Here is a 23,003-nt window from a genome sequence, read left to right as displayed (position 1 = left end):
GCCTGCTAGGTAGAAAGAAGGGTGGGAGGTTTGGGGAGGTGGGACAAGATAACTCATCAGAAATGGTACTAAGAACCCTCTTCTGTTCCTCAGGATAACAAAACCAAAACGTGGCCACCCAAAGCACCGTGGCAGCACCCTTCCCCTCTGCCCAGCACGCTGCCCAGCCCAGGTGCACCTCTCTATGCAGTCGCCAGTCCCGGCAGCCAGTGGAATGACACCATGCAGATGCTGCAGTCCCCTGTGTGGGCTGCAACCAGCGACTGCAGCACCGCCTCCTTCACCTATGTGCAGAGCCCACCACAGCCCCCACCCCCACCAGCACACAAAGCAGCACCCAAGGGCTTCAAGGCCTTCCCTGGGAAGGCTGAGCGCAGGCCAGCCTACTTGCCCCAATACTGACCACAGCTAGCCTGCCTGCTCCTCAGAGCTGTTAGGGCCAGTGTCCCCAGGGATGACTAGCTGGGACCAGACCCCAAGAGGACCAGTGCAGCCCTGTCTCAGGGAGGGGAATGTTCCTTGGGGTCAGGGGTGGTTGGCAGCTCCAAGTCTTTTAAAGTCTGGCTTCTCAAACATCAAAGGCAGCAGACATCTGGGAGCCAGCTGCAGGTGGAGATTTATGATGCTCAGGGGGATGCTGGCTAATCTGTTTGCTTAATAAGCACCTCAGGTGACCCTGATGCTGTTGGCCAGGGCCACACTTGGAGAGACAGTCCTAATGTCAGCTCTGCATATTGGGAAGGCTTGAAGCCTACAGGGTGAGAGCAAACTGACCATTCTTGAAACCCTCTTCTGCTCTTTACACACTGGCTGGGGACCTCCACCTATCACTGATTGTATAGCTATTTTTCATGTAGATTTTCAGTTACAATGTCTCCTGCCTAAAATGCATTGGCTATTTTAAGATCCCAGATACACTAATACACTGGCTGGAGAGGTTAGCTCAGCACTGTCTTTGTTGAAGCTTATACAAAATACTAGTGATCAGAAGCAGTCAGCTGGCTTTCTGTGGGTGGGCAGCCCCTCTCAGCCCAGAAGCCCCCAAGGGTGCAGGCTTCACGAGAATTGAGGAACTCCTGTTGGAGGTGTATTCCTCAGAGTGCAGAGGAGCCCGCTGGCCCCAGTGGCATGCAGAGGAGAGCGGTGCCTGCTGCCCTCAGATCCCTTCACACATGGCCAAGGCCTCACCATGGTCCTCAAAGGGAGGAACTGGGAAGGGGCTGTACCAAGACCCCCATTCTCAAAACCACAGTGACATTTGCAAGCTGGCTCAAAAGACGGACGAATTACCATGTAGACAGGATCTCAAAATCTTTCTTTAAACAGCAACAACAAAAAAATCCACCTCATTTTCAGTTAACATGTGCCATTAAACAGAGAACATACTGTGGATTTAGGGATATTTTCCAGCCAGAATGGATCCAGAAGAATTGAATGGTGCTTAAATTGAGAAATAATAATAAATATATCTATATAGATAGATATCCCATTGTATATTGAGGTTGCAGAAAGTTCTTTATATAAAGCTTATTTAAAATTTTCATATTTCATCTTTGGAAACATCTAATTGAGAAAAATCCATGATATTTTCTGGTATGAAAGTTTGACAGTATTAATATTTTTTTTTATATTTTCTTAAATCATTAAACCATTTTAATATATGTTAACTACTAATAAATGGTTTATTCTTTATAACTCCATATAAACTTTTCCAATGAAGATTGTAATAACACATTTATGTTCTCATTTTTCTACAGATAAATTTATATTTAAAAAAAACCAAAAAGAATATATATGGACACACACCACACATGCACACACACACACTACACACATAATTATAGAGGACCCTTAGGGTGCCTGAGCCCAGCCACCTGAGTTTTTAGTACTGTGTCTCCAGGCTGTTCCAGGCCTCGGGTGTTGTCTTTTGTGCTGTGTGGGGATACCATTGCTGCCTGTACTGACGATCCTTCACCATGGGTTCGGAACATTCACCTCACCATGTTTACAGAGAACTATTTTGTACATAGAGTTTTCAGGCACGTGCTTTGCAACAACCCTGCGTGGCTCTTGTCTGTGTTAGCTGTCACAGTGTGCACACTAATCTCTCTGTTCAAAGTTCTTTGTGGCTGTTTTACTTGTAAGATAGTTTTCTATTCCCTTCAGCGATGTGTCCACAGTACCCTGTATTTCCAGTTCTAATATACTGAAGTACTCTTGTTTTAATAGTGCCTCCCCGAAGACCTCACCCTGGACCGAGGACAGTCCTCGATGCCCCAGTGCAGGTGACATTGCTAATTGTCACTCTCCAGTCTGTTTTCTCTATTAAGGAAGACATTTTGTAACTGCATCTCCATGGCTGTGAGACTGTGTGAAACCGTTTGTGTAGTCTCCATGTAGGTGCTGTGTTTCCAGCACCGCCTTGCTCTGAACACTGGTAATTCCAGGTGCTGCGCTTGGCAGAGATGTCTCGCCAAAGCGCATGTATGTGCGTGTGTGAGTGTGTGTCCTTTGCATGGCCGGGCATGGCTGCCTTGCTCGGGCATCAGCAGGACATCGTGTGAATAGTTACAACGCTTCCAAACTGGAACTCTACGTTTTGTATCTTACTTTTAAAGCTCCTATAAGTAAAATAACTATTGGCTTTATTAAAAATATACATTTAATAATATTCTGTATCTTTATTTTTGTTTGTTTGGGTTTTTTGTTTTGTTTGGTTTTTGTTTTTGTTTTTGGTCTATTTGAGACAGGGTCTCCCTGTAGCCCCAGCTGGCCTGGAACTCTCTATGTAGACCAGGCTGGCCTGGAACTCACAGGGATCCATCCACCTGCCTCTGCCTCCTGAGTGCTGGGATCAGTGGCATGCACCACCATGCCTGGCTTCTGTATCTTTGTTTAAAATGAACTGTAGCAGACATGTCAGAAGTATTGTGTGACTCACACTTTGCAAAGCTGTGCACGAGTTGGTTTTTAGGTTGGCTTGTCCTCTGACTTCGAGACGTTCCAAGGGGGATTGAACAGGCAGCACAGCCAGTCACAGCCCTCTCATTGGCTTCCTAAGCCACAGCTGGTTTAGACCTCGGCATGCACAGTGGAGCCAGAGTAGAGGTGGGAGAGACTGTCCTCTAGAAGGATGCAGGCTCTCTCTGGGGTAGGTTCCTCTAGTACCATCCTCCCACCATGTGGAGTGCTGTGACCTGCTCCAGCAGCCTTCCCAAGGAGCAGATCCAGGGCTGAGGACTTGTTCTGCCCTCTTCTCTTCCAGGAACCTAGTTTACGATGAGAAATCTCACTGAACTCATCTGTAATTCCAGTACTTGGGAGACTGAGACAGGAGTACTGAGAATTTAGGGTCAGCCTAGGCAATTTAAAAAGAGCCTGTCTCAAAATTAGAAAGCCAGGCATGATGGTGCATGCCTGTAATCCAGCATTTTGGAGGTGGAGGCAGGAGGATCAGGTCAAGATCATTTTGACTACATAGTTCAAGGCCAGCCTAAACTACATGTGACCCTTTCTCAAAAACAAATAAATTAGCCGGGCATGGTGGCACACGCCTTTAATCCCAGCACTCGGGAGGCAGAGGCAGGCAGATCTCTGTGAGTTCAAGGCCAGCCTGATCTACAAAGTGAGTTCCAGGACAGCTGGGGCTACAGAGAGACCCTGTCTCAAAAAGAAAAAAAAAAAAAAAAAAAAAAAAAAAAAAGAAAATAGAGGAAATTGGGATGCATTTCAATGGTAGAACGCATGCTTAGCCTGTCCAAGGCCCTAGATTCTGTCCTGAGTGCCAATAAGTACTCTTAGCAGGAAAACAGAACATTCACCTTACTCAAGTGTGTTCCTATATAACCCAAGTACCTAGTGGTGTTAACTGCTTCAATTTAGCACAATGGTGATGCAAGGTAGCCTGCCACATTCTAGATGGTGGGGTGGAAAGAGAGATGTTACACCCTTAAGACCCTCTACCCCAGCCCATCCAAGAAATGGAGGGGAGCATGCTGGCAGTCGAGGTACTTAGGAGCGTATGACCTTCCTTTCCCTCTTGTGGAGTTCCTGCATCTTGTCAGCCATGCTGTTGACTCACTTTGTGCTGTGTGGGCCACTCCACCTGATGTGGGGCAAAGGAGAAATAAACCAGTGTTCAGCTCCAAGACTGTCAAAAGTCCAGGTAGGTGGGCAGCATTGTTACCAGCTTGGGGTTGAGAATGGTCATCTAGGTGTTATGATTAGATCTGTTTTCTCAGCCAATTAAAGAGTTAAAAAGCAGGAAAAATCTTGAGACACAGCAGAGAGCAGATGTTACTAAAAGTAACATGCACACATAAACAAGTGGAGAGGGGAACTGGAAATGGAATCAACTTAAAGAAGAGAGCTCCTAGGTCACAACTCCAAGCTGCCAGGTCTGACCTTGGTCTTACCTAAACAGATCTGGACCAGCCAGCCAGCCAGAAAAGGGGCCTGCCAGCAGGAGAAAAGCCTGCCAGGTTTGTCTCAGAAGAGGCAGAAGGAGTGCCATCTTCATGACTCCTCCATGGCCCTGCTTGCTTATTTGGGATTTAGTCTCCTACAGCATGAGCCCAAGGAACAAGCCTGCAGGGCCAGGTTCCCCGAAGTGACCAAGGAGCTGGTCTTAGAATTCAAGGGAGGAGTGGCTGTATTTTTGTTGGTTGCTGAGTTGGGAATATGGGGGAGGTGACAGGATTGTTTCAGGAGTATCAGGCTCATTTTCCAGCTGTTAGGCCCTTGCTAGAAGGCAAACTTGTCAAGAGCTCGTGGTTCTTGCTCTCTCCAAACAAACCTATTTTTCCCTCTTTGGTAAGAATACCAACAACCAGGGTAGAAAACTGATTTTTCCTTTATTCTCATTCAGTAAATCAGCAGGTCCTTTAAGAGTGTCTCCAAGTGGGGCTGGAGAGATGGCTCAGTGGTTAAGACCACTGGGCTGCTCTTGCAGAGGACCTAGGTTCAGTTCCCAGCACCCACATGGTGGCCATGCCCACTTCTGGTCTCCACAGGCATTGCACACATGGGTGCACCTATATACATGCAGGCACTACACTCATGACATCAAATTTTTAAAAATGGCTCTCATACTGAACTAAAGGAATTGACCACCAGAATTGTAGACCTGGGAAAAAGAATTAACATTGCCAGCTTTACATCAGAATACCTGGCGGTTTTGTTTCTGAGTGAGGGTCGCACACTGTAATCCACACTGGACTAGAACTCACTACATAGCCCAGGCAGGCATCAAACTGGCAGTGCTATTCCTGCCTCAGCCTCCCCAGGGCTGGGCTTACAAGAATGACCAGCTGCCACACACTTCACGTTTACGCCTGGCCTGTCCACCTGCACCCCCCCCCCGAGCATGCGCAGAGGCACACACTATGTCCCTCCCAGACGTGCAGATCCAGACATTTTCCAACTTGCCTCTCCACCCAGCCCCAACCTGCGCAGGCACGTGCGCACATGCGCTCGCCCTGCCCCCTCTCCGGACGTGCTGGCCCACACGCCGCTCGCCGGGTACTGCGCGTGCTCGCGTCCTTCGTATTTCCCATCCCCGGAGAGTGACTCAGCAGCTCGGTGCCGGGCGTCCCCGCTCCGGGATCCGTCGCGGGCGGGCAGGCGGGCGGGCGTGCCCACCCTCCCCCCTTCTTTGGAGTTGAGCCGGCACAGGTCGCAAAGTGCTAGTTTTGTTACCAAGGCAGTCTTGCAGGGAATTAGCGACTGTTCCTGGACCTTATAGACTTACCTCTCCTGGCAGCTCCTCTGGTCCGGCCTTGCCGCCTTGCCGAAGGCACTGGAGACTGGATGGAGCAGGATCTCTTAGGCTTTCAGAGCCAGGTTTTCTATAGATTCTTCTTAGCCCCTCAAGGAGGCTCTCTGCCCCAGGGTCCTGGCCCTTCCGAAGTCTTTGTGGTTTGCAGTACTTGGCATAACATGCCCTGGCTGTTGTGATAGGAATAGAAGACAGGGTTTAGTATTTTTTTCAAAATATAAAATTCCTTACGCTGGCTCTTTTCCAAACTATACATTACACTCCACTCCCCAAGAGTTGATGGGGAGCTAAGCGTGGGGGTCACCTGTAATCCCAGCATTTGGGAGTTGGAGGCCAGATTGGGCTACATGGCAACACCCTGTCTCAACCTGCCCCCACCCACCACCATTCCAAAAAAGGAGCGAGAGAGGCAATGCACAGACACTGGTGACTGCTCAGCGTCCCGGGTGCTGCCTCTCCTCTGGTGGACATCTTTATGCCCAGAGGTCCAGGGACAGTGTTGATTCAGTCTGACTGGATTTTCTTACCTCTGCTGCTGTCTTTTTTTTTAGGCTTTTGATTAATACTGATCTTTTGTTCTATTTGGGAGAGGAAGGTGGTCTGGGGATGGAACCTAAGACCTTAGCATGCTAGACAAGCGCTCTGTTGCTGAGCAACTTTCCTCAGGCTTGCTTCCTCCAGGCTGGATACCACTTTGTATACCAGGCTGGCTTGGAACTTGCAATCCTGAGTGCAGTGAGTACAGATGTGCACCACCACGCCTGAACTGTTTTACTATTTATTTATTTATTTATTTATTGACAGGGTCTCAGTATGTATCCCTGGCTGGCCTCACACTCACAGATACCCACCAGCCTCTGCCTCCACCTTTTGAGGGCTGCAATTAAAGGTGTGCCCAACCATGCCGGCTTTCATTTATTTATGTGTATGAGTGTTTTGCCTGCATATATGTAAGTACACCAAGTGCATGCAATGCCCATGGAGGCCAGAAGAGGGCATCAGATTCCCTGGAACTGGAGTTACGCAGGAGTTTGTAAGCCACCATGTGGGTGCTGGGAACCAAACCTGGGTCCTCTCTTTATAAGAGCAGCACGTGCTCTTAACACTTAGCCATCTCTCAAACCCCATGTTCTACTATTTGTGTTTGCTTTACTGTGTCTGGCCTAAGACTCTCCAGGTAGAAAGCTAGTTTTTTGCTAAGAATGCGAAAGGGGAAATCTTTAGAACAGTAAATCATCAGAGACCTCACCTCATGCCCCTTCTTCAATATCTAAAGCTGCTTTGATGACTTTTGATAAACAGAAGATGACACTGGAGAAGATAATGTGGTGATGAACAGGTAGGCAAAATACCCCTAAAATCTTCAGCAAGACTTGAGAGTTTATAGCCATGTGTGTTGGTATACCTATAACCTCAGCAACTCAGGGGGCTGAGGCAGGAGTTTGAGGCCAGTGTGGGCTACGGAGTTTAAAGCCAGCCTAGCTGGGTGTGTTGGAAGCATGCCTTTAATCCCAGTGGAGGCAGGCAGATCTTTGTGAGTTCCAAGCCAGATGAGGCTACAGGGAGACCCTGTCTCAAAAATACAAAAACAAAACAAAACAAACAAACAAAAGAAAAGGGCTGGAGAGATGGCTTAGAGGTTAAGAACACAAGAACACTGGCTGCTCTTGTAGAATACCCAGGTTCAAATCCCAGCATCCATATGGTGGCTAACAACCATCTGTAACTCCAGTTCCAGAGATCTGACACCCTCTTCTGGCCTCTGTGGGCATTGCACAACATGGGTGCACTTACATGCAGGGATAACACTCATACACATAAAATAAATAAATAAAACAAAAGACTTAGAGTTGTAAAGGACAGCTCAAAACAACATAAAGACTAAGAGGAACCCTGTCTCTGGAGGTCATTCTCTGATTTCCTTTTAAAACTGACACTCAGGGCCAGGGAGATGGCTCTGGGTAAAGGCACTTGCTACCAAGTCTATGACCTAAGTTCAATCTCTTGGACCCACATGATGGAAAGACAGCATCAACTCCCTTAAATTGTCCTCTGACCTCCACATGCATGCCATAGTACACTCGTGTATACACACACACACACATACACAATAATAAATAATAATAACAAAAACAGAGGCTGGAGAGATGGTTTGGCAATTTGGCTAACAACCATCTGTAACTCCAGTTCAGACACCCTCTTCCAGCTTCCAGCCTCCGTGGGCATTGCATGCATGGGTGCATTTATATACATGCAGACAATACACTCATACACATGAAAAATAAAAATAATATTTTTTTGGTCTTTTTAAGACAGGGTCTCCCTGTAGCCCCAGCTGGCCTGGAACTCACTATGTAGACCAGGATGGCCTTGAACTCACAGAGATCTGCCTGCCTCTGCCTCCTGAGTGCTGGGATTAAAGGCGTGCGCCACCACACCCAGCCAAAAATAATTTTTTTAATTGAAAAAAAAAACCCAGGCCAGGAGTGGTGGCACATGCCTGTAGTCCCAGCACTCAAGAGGCGGAGGCAGGCAGATCTCTGTGAGTTCAAGGCCAGTCTGGTCTACATAGTGAGTTCCAGGCCAGCTGGGGCTACAAGGAGGCCCTGTTTCAAAAGACCAAAAAAGCCGGGCGTGGTGGCGCATGCCTTTAATCCCAGCACTTGAGAGGCAGAGGCAGGCAGATCTCTGTGAGTTCAAGGCCAGCCTGGTCTGCACAGTGAGTTCCAGGACAGCTGGAGCTACAGGGAGACCCTGTCTCAAAAAGACCAAAAAAAACCCCAAAAACCGTGAAGTTCAAGTCTGTCCTTTGTCCTTTCATTTCATCAGCTTAACATCTGATTTTGTTTTGCTGGCTGCAGGGTCCTGGGAAAAGACTGGCAGAGTCGGGTCATGTGCTCTTTCATCCCTGATTACAAGGGGGCAAGGAAAGAAACAAGAGGAAGGGCAGGATGCCCACCTCAGTCACCAAAAAGTACCTCCTACAAAAAGGGAGTCAGTGGCCACTGCTGGGCTAGAGTCATCTGAGGAATCTTGACTTGAGGGTGTGTGCCACAGCCAGCCTATGGAGGTAGTACAGGTTCAGGGTGTGAATGATTCCTGATCTTGCTGGGTATCTGCGTGTGTGTATACGTGTGCATGTGGAGTCCAAAAGAGTATCTTCGGGGGCTGGAGAGACGGCTCAGCAGTTAAGAGTACTGACTGCTCTTGCAGAGGACCCAGGTTCGATTCCCAGCACCCACATGGCAGCTACAAACCGTCCTTAACTCCAGTTCCAGGGGAATTGGAAACTCTCTTCTGATCTCCGTGGCATTGCATGACACTGGTGCACTCATATACATGCAGGCAATACACTCATACACATAAAATAAAAAATGATAATAATTTTTTAAAAAGGAGTATCTTCAGTATTGTTCCTTAGGACAGCTGGCCTGAAACTTCCTATGCAGACAAGCTGACCTGGCTCTCACAGGGATCTGCCTGCCTCTGCCTCCTGAGTGCTGGGATTAAAGGTATGTGTCACTACACACAGCCCTATCTTTTTTTTTTCGTAAAAATTTTATTTATTTTAGTCTTTTTGAGACATGGTCCCCCTGTAGCCTCGGCTGGCCTGTAACTCACTATGTAGACCAGACTGGCCTTGAACTCACAGAGATTCACCTGCCTCTGCTTCCCAACTGCTGGGACTAAAGGCCTGCACCACCACACCAGCCTAAAAATTTATTTTTGTTATTTATTTATGTGAATAAGGGTATGTGTAAGTGAGTGCAGGAGCCCTTCGATGCCAGATGGATCGCTTTGGAGCTGGAGTTCCAGCATTTGTGAGCCACCCTGATGATGTGTGGGTGCTGGGAACCAAACCTGGGTCCTCTGGAAGAGCAGTGAGTGATCTTAACTGCTCTAGCATCTCTCCAGCCTCTTTTGTTTTTCAACTACATTTATCAGGTAGGAGGCGTGCTACAGCCAGCCTGTGGAGGTAGGAGAACAACTTGTGGGAGTTGGCTGGTTCTCCTTCTACCATATGTATCCCAGGGATTGAATTCAAGTTGTCAGGCTTGGTAGCAAGTAAGTGCCTTTATCCACTGGGCCATCTTGCTGGCCCTTTTTAAAATAAATATATTTTGGGGCTGGAGAGATAGCTCAGCAGTTAAGAACAGTGGTGGTTCTTGCAGAAGACCTGAGTTTGAATCCCAGCACCCACATGGCAGCTAACAACTGTCCGTAACTCCAGTCCCAGGGGATCTGACAGCCTCTTCTGACCTTCGTCATTGCACAACCCGGGTGCACTTACCTACATGCAGGCAATACATGCATACACATAAAATGAAAATAATTTTTTTTAAGTTTTAAAATAAATATATTTCATTAATTTTTTCAGGTTGGTTTTTGAGGGTCTCTTGGAAGGACCTGGGACTCCCCAACTGGGCTAGTCTAATTGGCCAGCAAGCCCTAGGATCCCCTTGTCTCGGCTTCCCCAACACTGGGATTATAAGCACACAACTATGTCCAGGTTTTTTTGTTTTTGTTTTTGTTTTCAGTTTTTTGAGACAGGGTCTCCCTATAGCCCCAGCTAGTCTGGAACTCTATATAGAACAGGCTGGCTTTGAGCTCAGAGATCCGCCTGCCTCTGCCTCCCAAGTGCTGGAATTAAAGGCTTGTGTCACCACGCCTGGCTTATGTCCAGGTTTCTAGATCAGATCTGGGGGCAGAATTTGTGCCCTCATGCTTGCAAGGAAAACTTTACTAAGCTATCTCCCCAGCACATGCTTTTAGTTTTTGAGACGGGATGGTTTCAAATTCAAGGCTGATACAGGCCGTAAATTCCTGATCTACTTGCCTTTACTTCCCATGTTCTGGGATTGTCCTACCCAGTACTAGATGTCTAGCACGTTTTGAAAAAGTAGCACATCTGAAGAATGATACATGGTCTTCCGCCCCAGACTTGCACTCTTCCTCATGGGAGTCTTCCTGGCTCCTCATTGGAACTGTGAAGGAGAATTTTCTTTTTTTCCCAGGAACCTGAATCTCAAACTAGATGTCATCCTGACCTTTCTCCACTGTGAACTCCACTGGTCCATACTACCACGTCCATCTCTTTCCTTGATTGCTGCCGCCTCTTCTGGCCTGTTGTATTGCCCTGACCTGTTCTGCCCTTTTGTGTGTGTGTGTGTTCATGTGTGCACGTGTTCATGTGTACATGTGTGTTCATGTGTGTGTGGTATTTCAACTTTTTAAAATTTAATTTTAAATTTTTTTTTTGGTCTTTTTGAGACAGGGTCTCCCTGTAGCTCCAGCTGGCCTGGATTCGCTATGGAGACTCCCAGAGATCCACCTGCCTCTGCCTCCTGAGTGCTGGGATCAAAGGCATGCGCCACCACACCAGCCTAAATTTTTTATTATTTTTTTAACTTTTTTTTTTAAATGTGTGTTATGCCTGCCTGTAGGTAAGTGCAATGCCAGAAGAGGACAGAAGAGACTGTTGGATCCCCTGAAACTGGAGTTATGGACAGTTGCTAGCTGCCTTATGGGTGCTGGCATTCAAACCCGGGTCTTCTGCAAGAACAGCCAGTGTTCTTAACCACTGAGCCATCTCTCCAGCCCCTATTTTTTTTCACTTTTATGCATATGAGTGTATTGCCTGCATGTATATAAGTGCAACCATGTCATACAATGCCTACGGAGGATGGAAGAGGGTGTTGGATCCCCTGGAACTGGAGTTACAGATGGTTGTTAGCTGCCATGTGGGTGCTGGGATTAGAACTTGGGTCTTCAGGAGAAGCCAGTGCTCTTAACCGCTGAACCATCTCTCCAGCCCCTATTTTTTTTCACTTTTATGCATATGAGTGTATTGCCTGCATGTATATAAGTGCAACCATGTCATACAATGCCTACGGAGGATGGAAGAGGGTGTTGGATCCCCTGGAACTGGAGTTACAGATGGTTGTTAGCTGCCATGTGGGTGCTGGGATTAGAACTTGGGTCTTCAGGAGGAGCCAGTGCTCTTAACCGCTGAACCATCTCTCCAGTCCCTGCTGTGCCCTTTAACTGATCCTCTATATGTGTCCGATGATGTCCCTCCTGCTTAGAGTCTTTTGGTGGCTTCTCATCTCTCTCAAAACAAAAAACAACCTGATCTATCATTTTCCCTTCATCCCTTCTACTCCAGCAGCACTTGCCTCCTGTTTCTGAGACATCTTCGGGTACTCTTGTTGCTAGATTTTTGGAGAATAAAAGGAAAGGAGTAGGAGACAAGAAACCAGAGCCAGACCTGCAACAGGCAAGGAATAGATCTTCCTTTATTCAAAGAAGATACAGGAGAGGTAGAGGCTGTCTGTGGGAACCAAGGTTCTAAACAAAGAAGCGGGGCGGAGGGGGGTGTTATACAAAAGTTGTGAGACACAGCTGCACTTTGTGGGGAGTTGAATTAGTGCCCAGGTTTGGTGTCCTTGAGGGTCTCTTTTCTCAGACAGGTGGGTGAGTTATCTATAACACTAAAGGAGATAGATGGGCTCCATAAACAGTCTCTCTCTCAGTCCAGGGAGTGACCAGTTGATAAGGCTTGAGCAAGGCCAGACTGCCAATTTAGGGCCAGGTAGACACTTTAAGGGATTCATGGCTTTCCCTAATGAGGCTTATGGCTCTTCTGCAATTCACACACATTCTATCACTTGTATCAAGAATTTTGTATTTTCCCTTTGCCAGAATACTTTCCTCCCAGGCAGGCAACTGGCTTACTTCTTCCCCTACAGGCTTTTTGTTCTCAAGTATCATAATGGTGAGGTCTTTTTATTTTTTAACCGTCTATTTAAAATTCTAATCCTGGGAACTGAAGAGATGGTCCAGCAGTTAAGTGCAGTTCTCTTCCTGAGAATCCAGGTTCCCAACACCCAAATGGTGGTTAATACCTATCCTTAATTCCAATTCCAGGGCATCCTGCCCTCTTCTGCCCTCTGCAGGCACCAGACAGGAATGTGGTACACTTACATGCAAGTAAAACACTCATACACATAAAAATAAATCTTTTTAAAAACTGCAACCCTTGGCCTGGTGTGGTAGCACACACCTTTAATATCAGCACTTGGGAGGTGGAGGCAGGCAGATATCTGTGAGATCAAGGCCAGTCTAGTTTACATAAATGAGTTCCAGGCCACCAGTTAGGGCTACAGGGAAAGACCCTGTCTCAAAAAAGACCAAAAAAAAAGAAAAAAAAAAAATTTGAAACCCTTATTCCCAGTACCCTTATTTTCAGCTTGCCCTTTTAAAAAGATTTATTATTTTATTTTTAAATGTATGTGTGTGTGTGTGTCTGTATGTCCTTGTGAGTGCAAGTGCTCTCAGAGGCCCACAGGCTTTCCCTGGAGCCTGTTACAGGCAATTTTCATGGGTGGTGGGCTGAACTCAGGTCCTGTGCAAAAACAGTATGCGATTTTAACCACTGAGCCATCTCAGCCCAGCCCAGTTTACCTTTTCTTAGTGGCACTTGCCGGCTCTGAAATCCCATACATCTTGTTGACTTATTTTGTGTATATAACCCACAAAACCTGCAGTATTCCCTATAACGGAGACATTCCATAGAATTTTGTTGAGTGAATGAGTGGATGGATGAAACAAGCAGACCGCGGGGAGCCCCGCTTCTGCCCCTCAGTCACTTCCGGCAAGGGTCAGCCAACGGGCATTGCAACTAGCCACTCTGTGGTCTGGAAAGGTTGGTGGAAGCCCCAGATCCATCCGCAGCTGCTGGCAAGGTCGTGCAGCGGGCGAAGAAGGCAGGGGCGGGGCCTGGGAGGCGGGGGCGTGGTCCCGGAGGCCGGGGCGTGGGCGGACGCCTGCGCCATAAAGACCGCTGCGCGGTGGTGTGCGGAGCTCGCTGCACGCCGCCGCCCCGCCTTCTTTCCTTCTTTCCTTCCTCTTCCGCGCACGTCCAGCTCCGTGTACCTCTCCAGTCCCGCCATGGCCGCGCTCTCCCGGAACCCGCAGTTCCAGAAGCTGCAGCAGTGGTATCTCCAGAACAGCGCCGAACTCAAGCTGCGCCAGCTTTTCGAGAAGGATCCGGAGCGCTTCAACCACTTCAGGTGCGCGCCGGGCCAGGCCGAGGGGTTCCCGGGATTCCTGCGGGGTCCAGGCTGGGGCCGCACTTTGTCCTTGACGTCTCCTTGGCTCGGGCTCCTGGGGCCGGTGTGCTCGGGGGAGGCTTGGGGCGGGGGCTGCTTAGTCACGAGGAGCCGCGGCTCTCCCTTCTGGGGGACCTCCCCCCCTTCGCCCCCGCCCCCTAGTCCCAGCCATTTGAGAAGGGCCGGGTCTAGAGCCTTCGCTGACGCTGCAGGCCGGAGTGAGCTGTCCCCTTTCCACCTACTCCTGACCCACAGTGGGCTTAGTACCCTCTGCGAGGTTCGGTAGGGTGGTTAGGCCAGGATTTGAGGGGAATCACGGTGTAAAATCAGAGCTGTCGAGGCACGATGCTATCGAAGACGCTAAGGCTAGAGGACCTTGCGAACGACTGGGAAATGGGAAGCAGTGTGGGAGGAAATCTTGGATAGGATGCATCTCCAGAATGCCTGGTCACTGATGCTGGGGGACTAGGACAACGGGATCACCACCTGTGGCTTCTCACTGCTTGATACCTCTGTATGGGGGCCTCTAGCAACTTGAGACCCCGAGGGGAAACTCGGTAGGGTGCTGACTCCTGGCATGCTTCTGCAGTGCAGGTACCCCCTCATCTACCCAGGCGGTGCTCCTTGCCCAGGATCTGTCTCCATCTGGATTCTGTGGCATGGCTTCCTCTACTGTACAGCTACAGGTCAGCTTAGGTGGCCAGGCAACAGGCGCTGCCACTGGGGTGTGGCAGAGGGAAGATGTTCTTTTATAAGAAGCTGGCCTGGGGAGGCCTGGGCTGTGGCCATCAGCTTCTGCATCTTCTTGCAGCTTAAATCTCAACACCAACCATGGACATATTCTGCTCGATTACTCTAAGAACCTTGTGACTAAGGAGGTGATGCAGATGCTGGTGGACCTGGTAATGTTCTCATTGGGGAGCCTTGACTTGTGACCCTTGGGTTCCGGGGGCAGTTGGGCTCTTGGTTCCTGAACAAATGAAAACTCAGTAGCTGTCTTCCTGCTGCTCTTGGTTCAGGTTGGGAGTGGTATCCCAGGGGCTTGCAGCACTGGTGTAATATTTGATCAGACCCTTCCCAGACAGTGGGCGAGAAAGACAGGAGGACCATTTGTCAGCCTCCCTGGAGGTTTGGACTGGTGATGACCAGTGGGGGTGGGGGGGTGGGCTAGGTCTTAGTGTCTTCTCTTCCTAGGCCAAATCCAGGGGCGTGGAGGCCGCCCGGGATAGTATGTTCAGTGGTGAAAAGATCAACTACACTGAGGTGAGCAATTCTAGTTATCAGGTTCAGCATGTCCCCTGGGGCCTCTTCCTTCCCTTTCAGGTTCATCTGACTGTTAGCATCTTCCTGTGTCTTCACCCCTCCTTTTTAAGCAATGCTTTTGCCTCACAAAGTTCCTGTAGACTTTTCTTTGGGGGCTGGTTGCAAGGCTTTGGGTGTGTCTTCTTCAGAACTGGCAGCCTGGGTTTGGTGAGCAAAATGGAATGGCTCCCAGTGTCTGCCCAGGGAGGAGCCACATCTCAAGCCTGAAGGGAGAGGTTTGCTCAAGGGTTGCTCAGACAGTTCCTCAGAGAACTGAACTCTGATGTTTCCTTGCTGGCAAGTTTTACTAGTGACAAGAGGAATCATGTCACCAAACCCTTTAGCCTCTTTGGCATGGGTAAGGCAGGCCTGAGGGTCCTGTCCCTGACTTAGGGAAACCTGCAGGCATACTAACACTCAGCACTCATTCTCTTTCCTTGGGTCAGTGTCTTTTTACATGTCAGGGCTTGGAGGTCACATACTGAAAGGTTCAGAACTGGGATTCAAATGCACGGGATCTTGTACTGTCTGGCTTATGTGAGGGAGGCTGCAATCGAGGAGGACTTTCTGCAGGAGTGCTGCATTTACCTAAGGAACTTAGAAGGAGTGCGGGCTGGATAGGGTAACTGACATCCAGCCCTCCATCACATGGAGCCTCTTCTGGGGTAGAATCCCTATCCTGCCCACCTGGAGACTTTGTGCCTGTTTCCCTCCAAGACTGTTGCTGGCTTCAGCTGAGTGGGCCGTTTTGCTCTTGTGAGCAGGTGAGCAGCTTGGTATGAGGGAAACTTTGGTTGCTGGCCTTGATGCACATCCACGGGCCTGAGGACATTTTCAGAAGGTGACAACAGACACTGAGTACTCCACTGAGAGGATGTGAGGGTTAGGCTTAGAGCGCTGCTCCACTGAAGGCTTTTATTGCCTATCTCTGACTGATGTTGTCACCAGTGTGCCTTTCTGCACTGTTCTTCCTTCTTCCAGCTTTTCAGGCCCTCTAGGACTGTTTTGAGGCATGCTCGGGTCCCATAGTACACAGGGTGGTGCCGTAGGCTATGCTCTCCACAGAGTCCTATATTAGCTTCCACTCCCAAAGCATGCAGTGTTCTCTGTACAAGAATATAGTGTTAATGAGCTGACCCAGGTCACACTGCACCAGCCTCAAATGAGAGCTTTGCTGCTCTCCAGTATGTGTGCCTTCCTCATTCTTTGACTCTCTTCTCCAGGATCGGGCAGTACTGCATGTGGCCCTTCGGAACCGGTCAAATGCACCAATTGTGGTGGATGGTAAGGATGTGATGCCAGAGGTCAACAGGGTTCTGGAAAAGATGAAATCTTTCTGTCAGGTAAGCAGGCGCTGGCCTCAACTTGCCTTTGACCAGGTGTATGTGTACTTAGGGAGGTTTATTGCTAGCTCTGCTACTCTCCTTAGAGGCAGGACCTGGGCCCTTTCTGTGGCCTCAAGTAGGGGGGACCTGCTGTGTGATTGCTGACCCTGGAGTCTCTTCTGAGGCCTGAATTTCCCCTGGCCCTTCTCAGGGGACCTACTGGTGGCAGACCTTCTGGTCTTTTTCCTCCACTTTCTGAGTACTGGGATTCCAGATGTGTATTACCACAGCCTGTTTATGTGATGCTGGCGATAGGCTTTACATGCTAGGAAAGTACTCCACCACCTGAGCTACATCCCCACTTCCCTTCCTGCAGCTTAATCACACAAAGAAATACATAAAACAGGTCCCTGGGTTGGTGGCAACATGTGTAATCACACATTCTCCTTTTTTCTTTCCAAATATTTATTTATTTATTGTCTTTCTGAGACAGGGTCTCCCTGTATCCCCAGCTGTCCTGGAACTCACTATGTAGACCAGGCTGGCCTGGAACTCACAGAGATCCACCTACCTCTACCTCCCAAGTGCTGGGATTAAAGCCATGCACCAACACGCCTAGAGGCATTGGGTCCACTGGAGCTAGAGTCACAGTTTGTTGTGAACTGCAATGTGGGTGCTTGGAACTGAATTTGAGGTCCTCTGCAAGATCAGTACAACTGCTTTGACCCATCTTTACAGCTACTTTTTTTTCTTTTTTTGGGCGGGGGGATAGGATCTTACTATGTACCCCTGTCTGGCCTTAAACTCACAGAGATCTTCCTGTCTCTGCCTCTTGAGTACTGTAATTAAAAGTATGCACCACATGCATGACCAACCTTGTCTTTCTGTGGTAATGGTGGGGGCAGTATGGGTTGCTTCAGAGACTACCAAAATTTACCTGTATCGACTCCTGTGACATTAGTGTGTATCCCTGGGGTATCTACAAAGATGGCAGACACTGTCAAGCCTGTAGTGCAAGGGTGATGCCTGGACCCTGTGGGTGTATGCGTGCTCTGAGAATGATCACCTACTCAGCTGTGATCATTCACAGCTGGTGTCTGAAGGCAGTGACTCTCACATGTGGCTGGGCAAAGTCTAGTTACTTTGGCCAAGAGCCATTTTCAGACTTGAAAATGATACCTTTATCCTAAAGGCCTGGAACCACCTGATATGGGGACTTCTAGACAGGGGGAGGCTGGGGATCCCGATAGGAATCTGGATTCTAGAATGTCTTTGTGATTTTGGATATGACAGGTTTTCCCAGCCATGTGCTGTTAGTTGGTGGAACTGATGTGCCTTGGGAACCTGATGCTGTGATTATCCTATGTGGAGAGGGCATGCTAGGTAGACAGTGTGGCACTGGCTGTCTCTGATGTGGTTGTAGGATAGCCCTCCCTTGAAGCTGGCTGTTAGATTGGCTGGCTCAGACTGATGAGGTATTTTTAGTTCAAAATATGCAGCTGTCATAGTGGATCACACCTGTAATCCTGAGTACTTAATGAGGCTGCAGTAGGATGATTTCAAATCCTAGCCCAACTTGGGCTATGTAGGGAGACCCTGTCTTAAAATAAAACACCCCAACCAATCAACAAACTAAACACATTGCTAAACAGCAGCAGTTCACAGTGAGTAATTCCACTTCCTGTGGCTGCTCCCCCCCCCACCAACACTGCCTCAAACAAAGTAGAATGTGAGGAACAACACCCAACGCTGTCCTTTGACAGTGTTGGCACACCACTACACATATGAATAGAAGAAAGGTACTCAGGAGGCAGAGTCAGGCAGATCTCTGAGATCGAGGCCACCCTGGTCTACATAGAAAGTTCCAGGCCAGCTGGTGCTACATGGAGACCCTGTCTCCACAAAAACCAAAAAGAAAAAGAGAAAAATAAAAGCTGCTCTTGCTGGATCTTTGTGTGTGCTGGTTTTCTCTCTACATGAGTGATCTTACTGCAAAACTCAGCAGCTGGAAACAGCTATTAGCCTTTCTTTGGGTCAGGAACTTGTAAGTGCCTATGCCATGGGGTCTTGTAGACAGCATGTAAGGATGCAGTTAATGGTGCTAGAGGGTTTTTTTTTTTTTTTTTTTTTTTTTTTTTTTTTTTTGTCCTTTTGAGACAGTGTCTCCCTGTAGCCCTAGCTGGCCTGGATTCGCTATGGAGACCAGGCTGGCCTCAAACTCAGAGAGATTTGCCTGCCTCTGCCTCTCGAGTGTTGGGATTAAAGGTGTGTGCCACCACATCCAAAGAAGGGTCACTGGCAGTTTGGACAATTTGTTGTTTTGAGACAGGGTCTCCTGTAGTCCTAGCTGGCCTGGAACTCGCCGCATAAACCTTAAACTGGTCCTCCTGCCTCCACTTCCCAATATTTATTTACTTAATTTGAACTGGGCTTTCACAGTGTCGCCCCGGCTGGTGTGGAATCTGTGTCCTTCTGTCGTAGCCTCCTCTGTACTGGAATGACAAGTGTGTGCCACCACATCTGGTTAATTTGGGCTTTTGGGAAGCTGATCCAATGAATGATCTGATAGAAAGGGAGAGTGACCTGTATCAAAAACCATGTCCTTGGGGCTGGAGAGATGGCTCAGTGTTTTAAGAACATTTGCTATTCTTCCAGAGGAGCCCTGGGTTCGATTCCCAGCACCCGTATCGCAGCTAGCAGGCATCGAAACTCCAATTCCAGGGGATCCACACTGTCTTGTAGCTTCTGTAGGGCATTACGTGCATGTGGTGCACTTACATGCAGGAAGCCAAAATACTCATGCACATAAAATAAAAATAAGTAAAATATTAAAAAATATATCCTTGGGGCTGAATAGATGACTTAGCAGTTAAAAGCATTTGCTACTCTTGCAGAAGATTCAGGTTCAGTTCCCAGCACCCACATGGTGGCTCACAACCCTCTGACCCCAGTTCCAGGTGATCAGATACCCTCTTCTGCTCTTCTGGCCTCTGTAGGCACTGTACACTGTACCTGTACTTACATGCATGCATGCAAAACTCTCATAAAATAAAAATAAGGCAGCATCGGCTTTTAGTCCCAGTACTCAGGAGACAGAGGCAGGTGTGAGATTGAGGCCAGCCTGGTTTACTAGTGAGTTCCAGGCCAGCTGGGACTACAGGGAGACCTTGCTTCAAAAACAAACAACAAACAAAAGCCCCACATCATTTCATCCTCTAATACCCTGTTGTACAGATCAGCTCTGGTTGTCATGGGAGGGCCTATATAGCAGTGAGTGCCAGAAGGCAGTGGTCACTAGTAACCGTCTTGGAAGTTGGTATTGTCATCTGCTTCTGGTTCCCTGTGATTCCTATCACTTGTATGCATCAAATACCTTGACTCCACTGGGCATGGTGGCACATGCCTGTAGTCCCAGCACTTGGGAGGCAGAGGCAGGTGGATCTCTTGTGAGTTCAAGGCCAGCCTGGTCTACATAGTGAGTTCCAGGACAGCTGGGGCTATGGGAGACCCTGCTTCAAAAAGACAAAAAAGGGAAAAAAAAAAAAGAAAACCTCTACTCAAACCCGGCATGGTGCCACATACCTGTGGTCTTGAGTGCCAGGATTATAGGCATGGACTGCCATGGCATGGTGTAGTCCATGCAGTTCTGAAATATTGTAGAATGTGTGTTGATAGTGGATTAATGAGTTTTCAAGTGTGGGAATGATTCTTCAAGGCTCTTATTCTTGTCACTCATTTCTATTGGGTAGAAGGTAACCTGTGTGGTAACCAGGCGTGGTTTTCTCAGCCTCTTTACTGCCTATAGAAAGACGGGTGTGTAAAGCCTCTTCCATTTGTAGTGTCTCTGCCTCACTTAGCTCCATTCAGGTCAAGTTGATACTGTTTCTGACAATTTCATTCATTTTTTTTCCTCAAGTATTTTATTTTATTTATTTATTTAAAAAAATTTTTTGAGACAGGATCTCCCTGTAAACCCAGCTGGCCTGGAACTCGCTATGTAGACCAAGGTGGCCTTGAACTCGCAGAGATCTGCCTGCCTCTGCCTCCCAAGTGCTAGGATTAAAGGTGTGGGCTACCATGCCCGGGCTTTATTTTATTTTTATATGTGTATTTTGCCTGCATGTAGGTAAGTGTACCAAATGCTTTCAGTGCCTGTTGAGGCCAGAAGAGGGCATTCAATCTCCTGGAACTTGAGTTACAGACGGTTGGTTAGCCCCCATGTAGGTGCAGTAAACCAAGAGGTATTCTTAACCATGAGCCATCTCTTCAGTCACAATATCATTCTTAGAAACGCTTAATGAGTCTCAAGAGATTCAATAAGATTTGGGGGCAGGGGGTGCTTTGGTCTCTTAGGCAAAAGCTGTACATAGAGATTTCAAAATGAGTTAATTTTCTTTAAATATTTTTAAGAATTTTGGTTTACGTATTTTTTTTTGGGGGGGGGGGTTGGTCTTTTTGAGACAGGGTCTCCCTGTAGCCCTAGCTGTCCTGGATTCACTATATAGACCAGGCTGGCCTTGAACTCGGAGAGATCTGCCTGTGTCTGCCTGTGTCTGTCCCACCACTGCCGCTGAAATACATGCTCTTAACCATTAAGCAATCTTTTCAGCTTTCTGTCTCCCTGTTGCTCCTCTCCCTCTCCCCTTTTCAGAGGTGGAATCTCATGTATCCCAAACTGGTCTTGAACTCCTGATATTCCATTCTCTGCCAGCTTGACTGTGGGATGACAGGCATGTAACCATGGCCTCTCCAATTTTAAGTAGTAGTTTTGCCTTTATTTAAATCCAGAGCAGCAGCCCCATCAAGGACTGTTCAATATTTTAGGATTACTGGCATAAGCCACTATGTCTAGTTTATTGAGGTTTTTATTAGGATCGTGTCCTTGTGGTTACACAGGCCAGGCCTACTCAGTATAGGAGGAACTATACAGAGATGTGACTACCAGGAGACAAGAATCATTTGGAGATTGATTGGCATGATATAATAGCCTGTAATACCAACATTCAGGAGACTGAGGCAGCAGGATTGCCATTTCAAGGCTGCCTGGGCTACATAATGAATTCCAACAGCACATTACCACCTATCAGTAAAATGCGTATTATAGAATGTGATGGGGATTTAGTAACCATGGTCTTAAGACAGGCTTCTGGGATGGCCTGAAGCAAAATGACACAGAGGTAATGATGTTTTTGAGCTGTGTCCTATCCATGAGCATTTAGGTAAATTGTGTCTTTCTGTTCTGTGCCAGCGTGTTAGGAGTGGTGAATGGAAGGGTTACACGGGCAAATCCATCACGGACATCATCAACATCGGCATTGGAGGCTCTGACCTGGTAAGGAACGCTCAGCCTGGGATGGGATGAGCAATGGGAATGGTTGGTCCCATCCAGGGACCATGTCCTAGAATCTTGCTCCCTAATGCCCTGTCTTCCTGCAGGGACCCCTCATGGTGACTGAAGCCCTCAAGCCGTACTCTGCAGGAGGTCCTCGAGTCTGGTTTGTCTCTAACATTGATGGGACCCACATTGCTAAAACATTGGCCTGCCTGAACCCCGAGTCCTCCCTGTTTATCATTGCCTCTAAGGTATGACACTGGGAGTGGGAGAACAAGCAGAGGCTCTGCCATTGCTCTGGGCGATGGAGCCTCAGGACTGGTTCTGAATGAATGGTGCTTTGTGGATCAGATTAACACAGAATCCTTCAGTTGTTCCCATGTCTGACAGCAAACACAGCTTACCTAATAAAAGCATGAACTGGTCAATTTGGACCTTTGTCATACAGCTTTACCCATTTGTTTTATGCAAACTCTGCCCTAGCTGACTGTACTGTGTGTGTGTGTGTGTGTGTGTGTGTGTGTGTGTGTATAGAAAGAGAGCGGGGCGGGGGGAGGGCAGGCCCACTGAACTTATGGCCTCACACACAGGCTATGTAAGCACTCTACCACTGAGCTATATCCCAATCCCTTATTTCAGACAGAGTCTCACTAAGTTATTCAGGTTAGCCTTGAATTTACTGTGTAGCCCAGGCAAACCTTGAACTTTTGATCTAGCCTCAGTCTCCGAAGGACCTGGGATTACGGGCCCTTGTCACTAGACAGTGCTCTGGGATGTCTTTCTTTACTGAACTCTCTGCCACCTGCATCTCTCTCCTCCCTCCCTCCTTTCCTTCCCACCCTCCCCTTTCATGTTTTTGAGACTGGGTCTCCTGTAGCCCAGGCTGGCCTCAAACTTGCAGCCCTCCTGCATCTTAAGTGCTAGGAGTATGGGTAAGCACCATCACACCTGGCATATTTTTACCTTTCTGATTTCAGAACCATGGCCTGATGATTTAAGAGTTTTGTTTATTATCATTTATGTCTTACATACCTTAGTGCACATAAAATATTAAGAATTCTTTCTGAGGCTAGAGAGATGGCTCAGCAGTTTAGAACACTGTCTGTTCTTGCAGAAGACCTGGGTTCGAATCCCAGCACCCACATGGCAGCTAACAA

At 48.1% G+C, this 23,003-nt stretch overlaps 2 protein-coding genes across 5 annotated transcripts in view; both read left to right on the top strand.

Annotated features, from left to right (window-relative positions):
* Positions 1 to 2,671, top strand: part of Kiaa0355 (KIAA0355 ortholog) — a 121,753-nt gene extending 119,082 nt beyond the window's left edge. For all 4 annotated transcript variants that reach the window (XM_008839442.2, XM_029566631.1, XM_008839444.3 and 1 more), the window contains exon 14: positions 94 to 2,671. In XM_008839442.2, coding sequence (XP_008837664.1) covers positions 94 to 402 — 309 coding nt within the window. In that variant the 3' untranslated portion in view covers positions 403 to 2,671. The remainder of the gene's footprint in view (positions 1 to 93) is intronic.
* A 10,926-nt stretch (positions 2,672 to 13,597) lies between these two features.
* The window catches only part of Gpi (glucose-6-phosphate isomerase), a 32,002-nt gene continuing 22,596 nt past the window's right edge, over positions 13,598 to 23,003 (top strand). The window contains exons 1-6 of the mRNA XM_008839441.3: positions 13,598 to 13,848; positions 14,699 to 14,789; positions 15,082 to 15,150; positions 16,413 to 16,532; positions 21,763 to 21,846; positions 21,951 to 22,097. Coding sequence (XP_008837663.1) covers positions 13,727 to 13,848; positions 14,699 to 14,789; positions 15,082 to 15,150; positions 16,413 to 16,532; positions 21,763 to 21,846; positions 21,951 to 22,097 — 633 coding nt within the window. The 5' untranslated portion in view covers positions 13,598 to 13,726. The remainder of the gene's footprint in view (positions 13,849 to 14,698; positions 14,790 to 15,081; positions 15,151 to 16,412; positions 16,533 to 21,762; positions 21,847 to 21,950; positions 22,098 to 23,003) is intronic.

The sequence above is a fragment of the Nannospalax galili genome, unplaced genomic scaffold (assembly GCF_000622305.1).
Source record: "Nannospalax galili isolate Female #2095 unplaced genomic scaffold, S.galili_v1.0 scaffold159, whole genome shotgun sequence".
NCBI classification, from domain to species: Eukaryota; Metazoa; Chordata; class Mammalia; order Rodentia; family Spalacidae; genus Nannospalax; species Nannospalax galili.
This window is presented reverse-complemented; position numbering and strand designations above follow the sequence as displayed.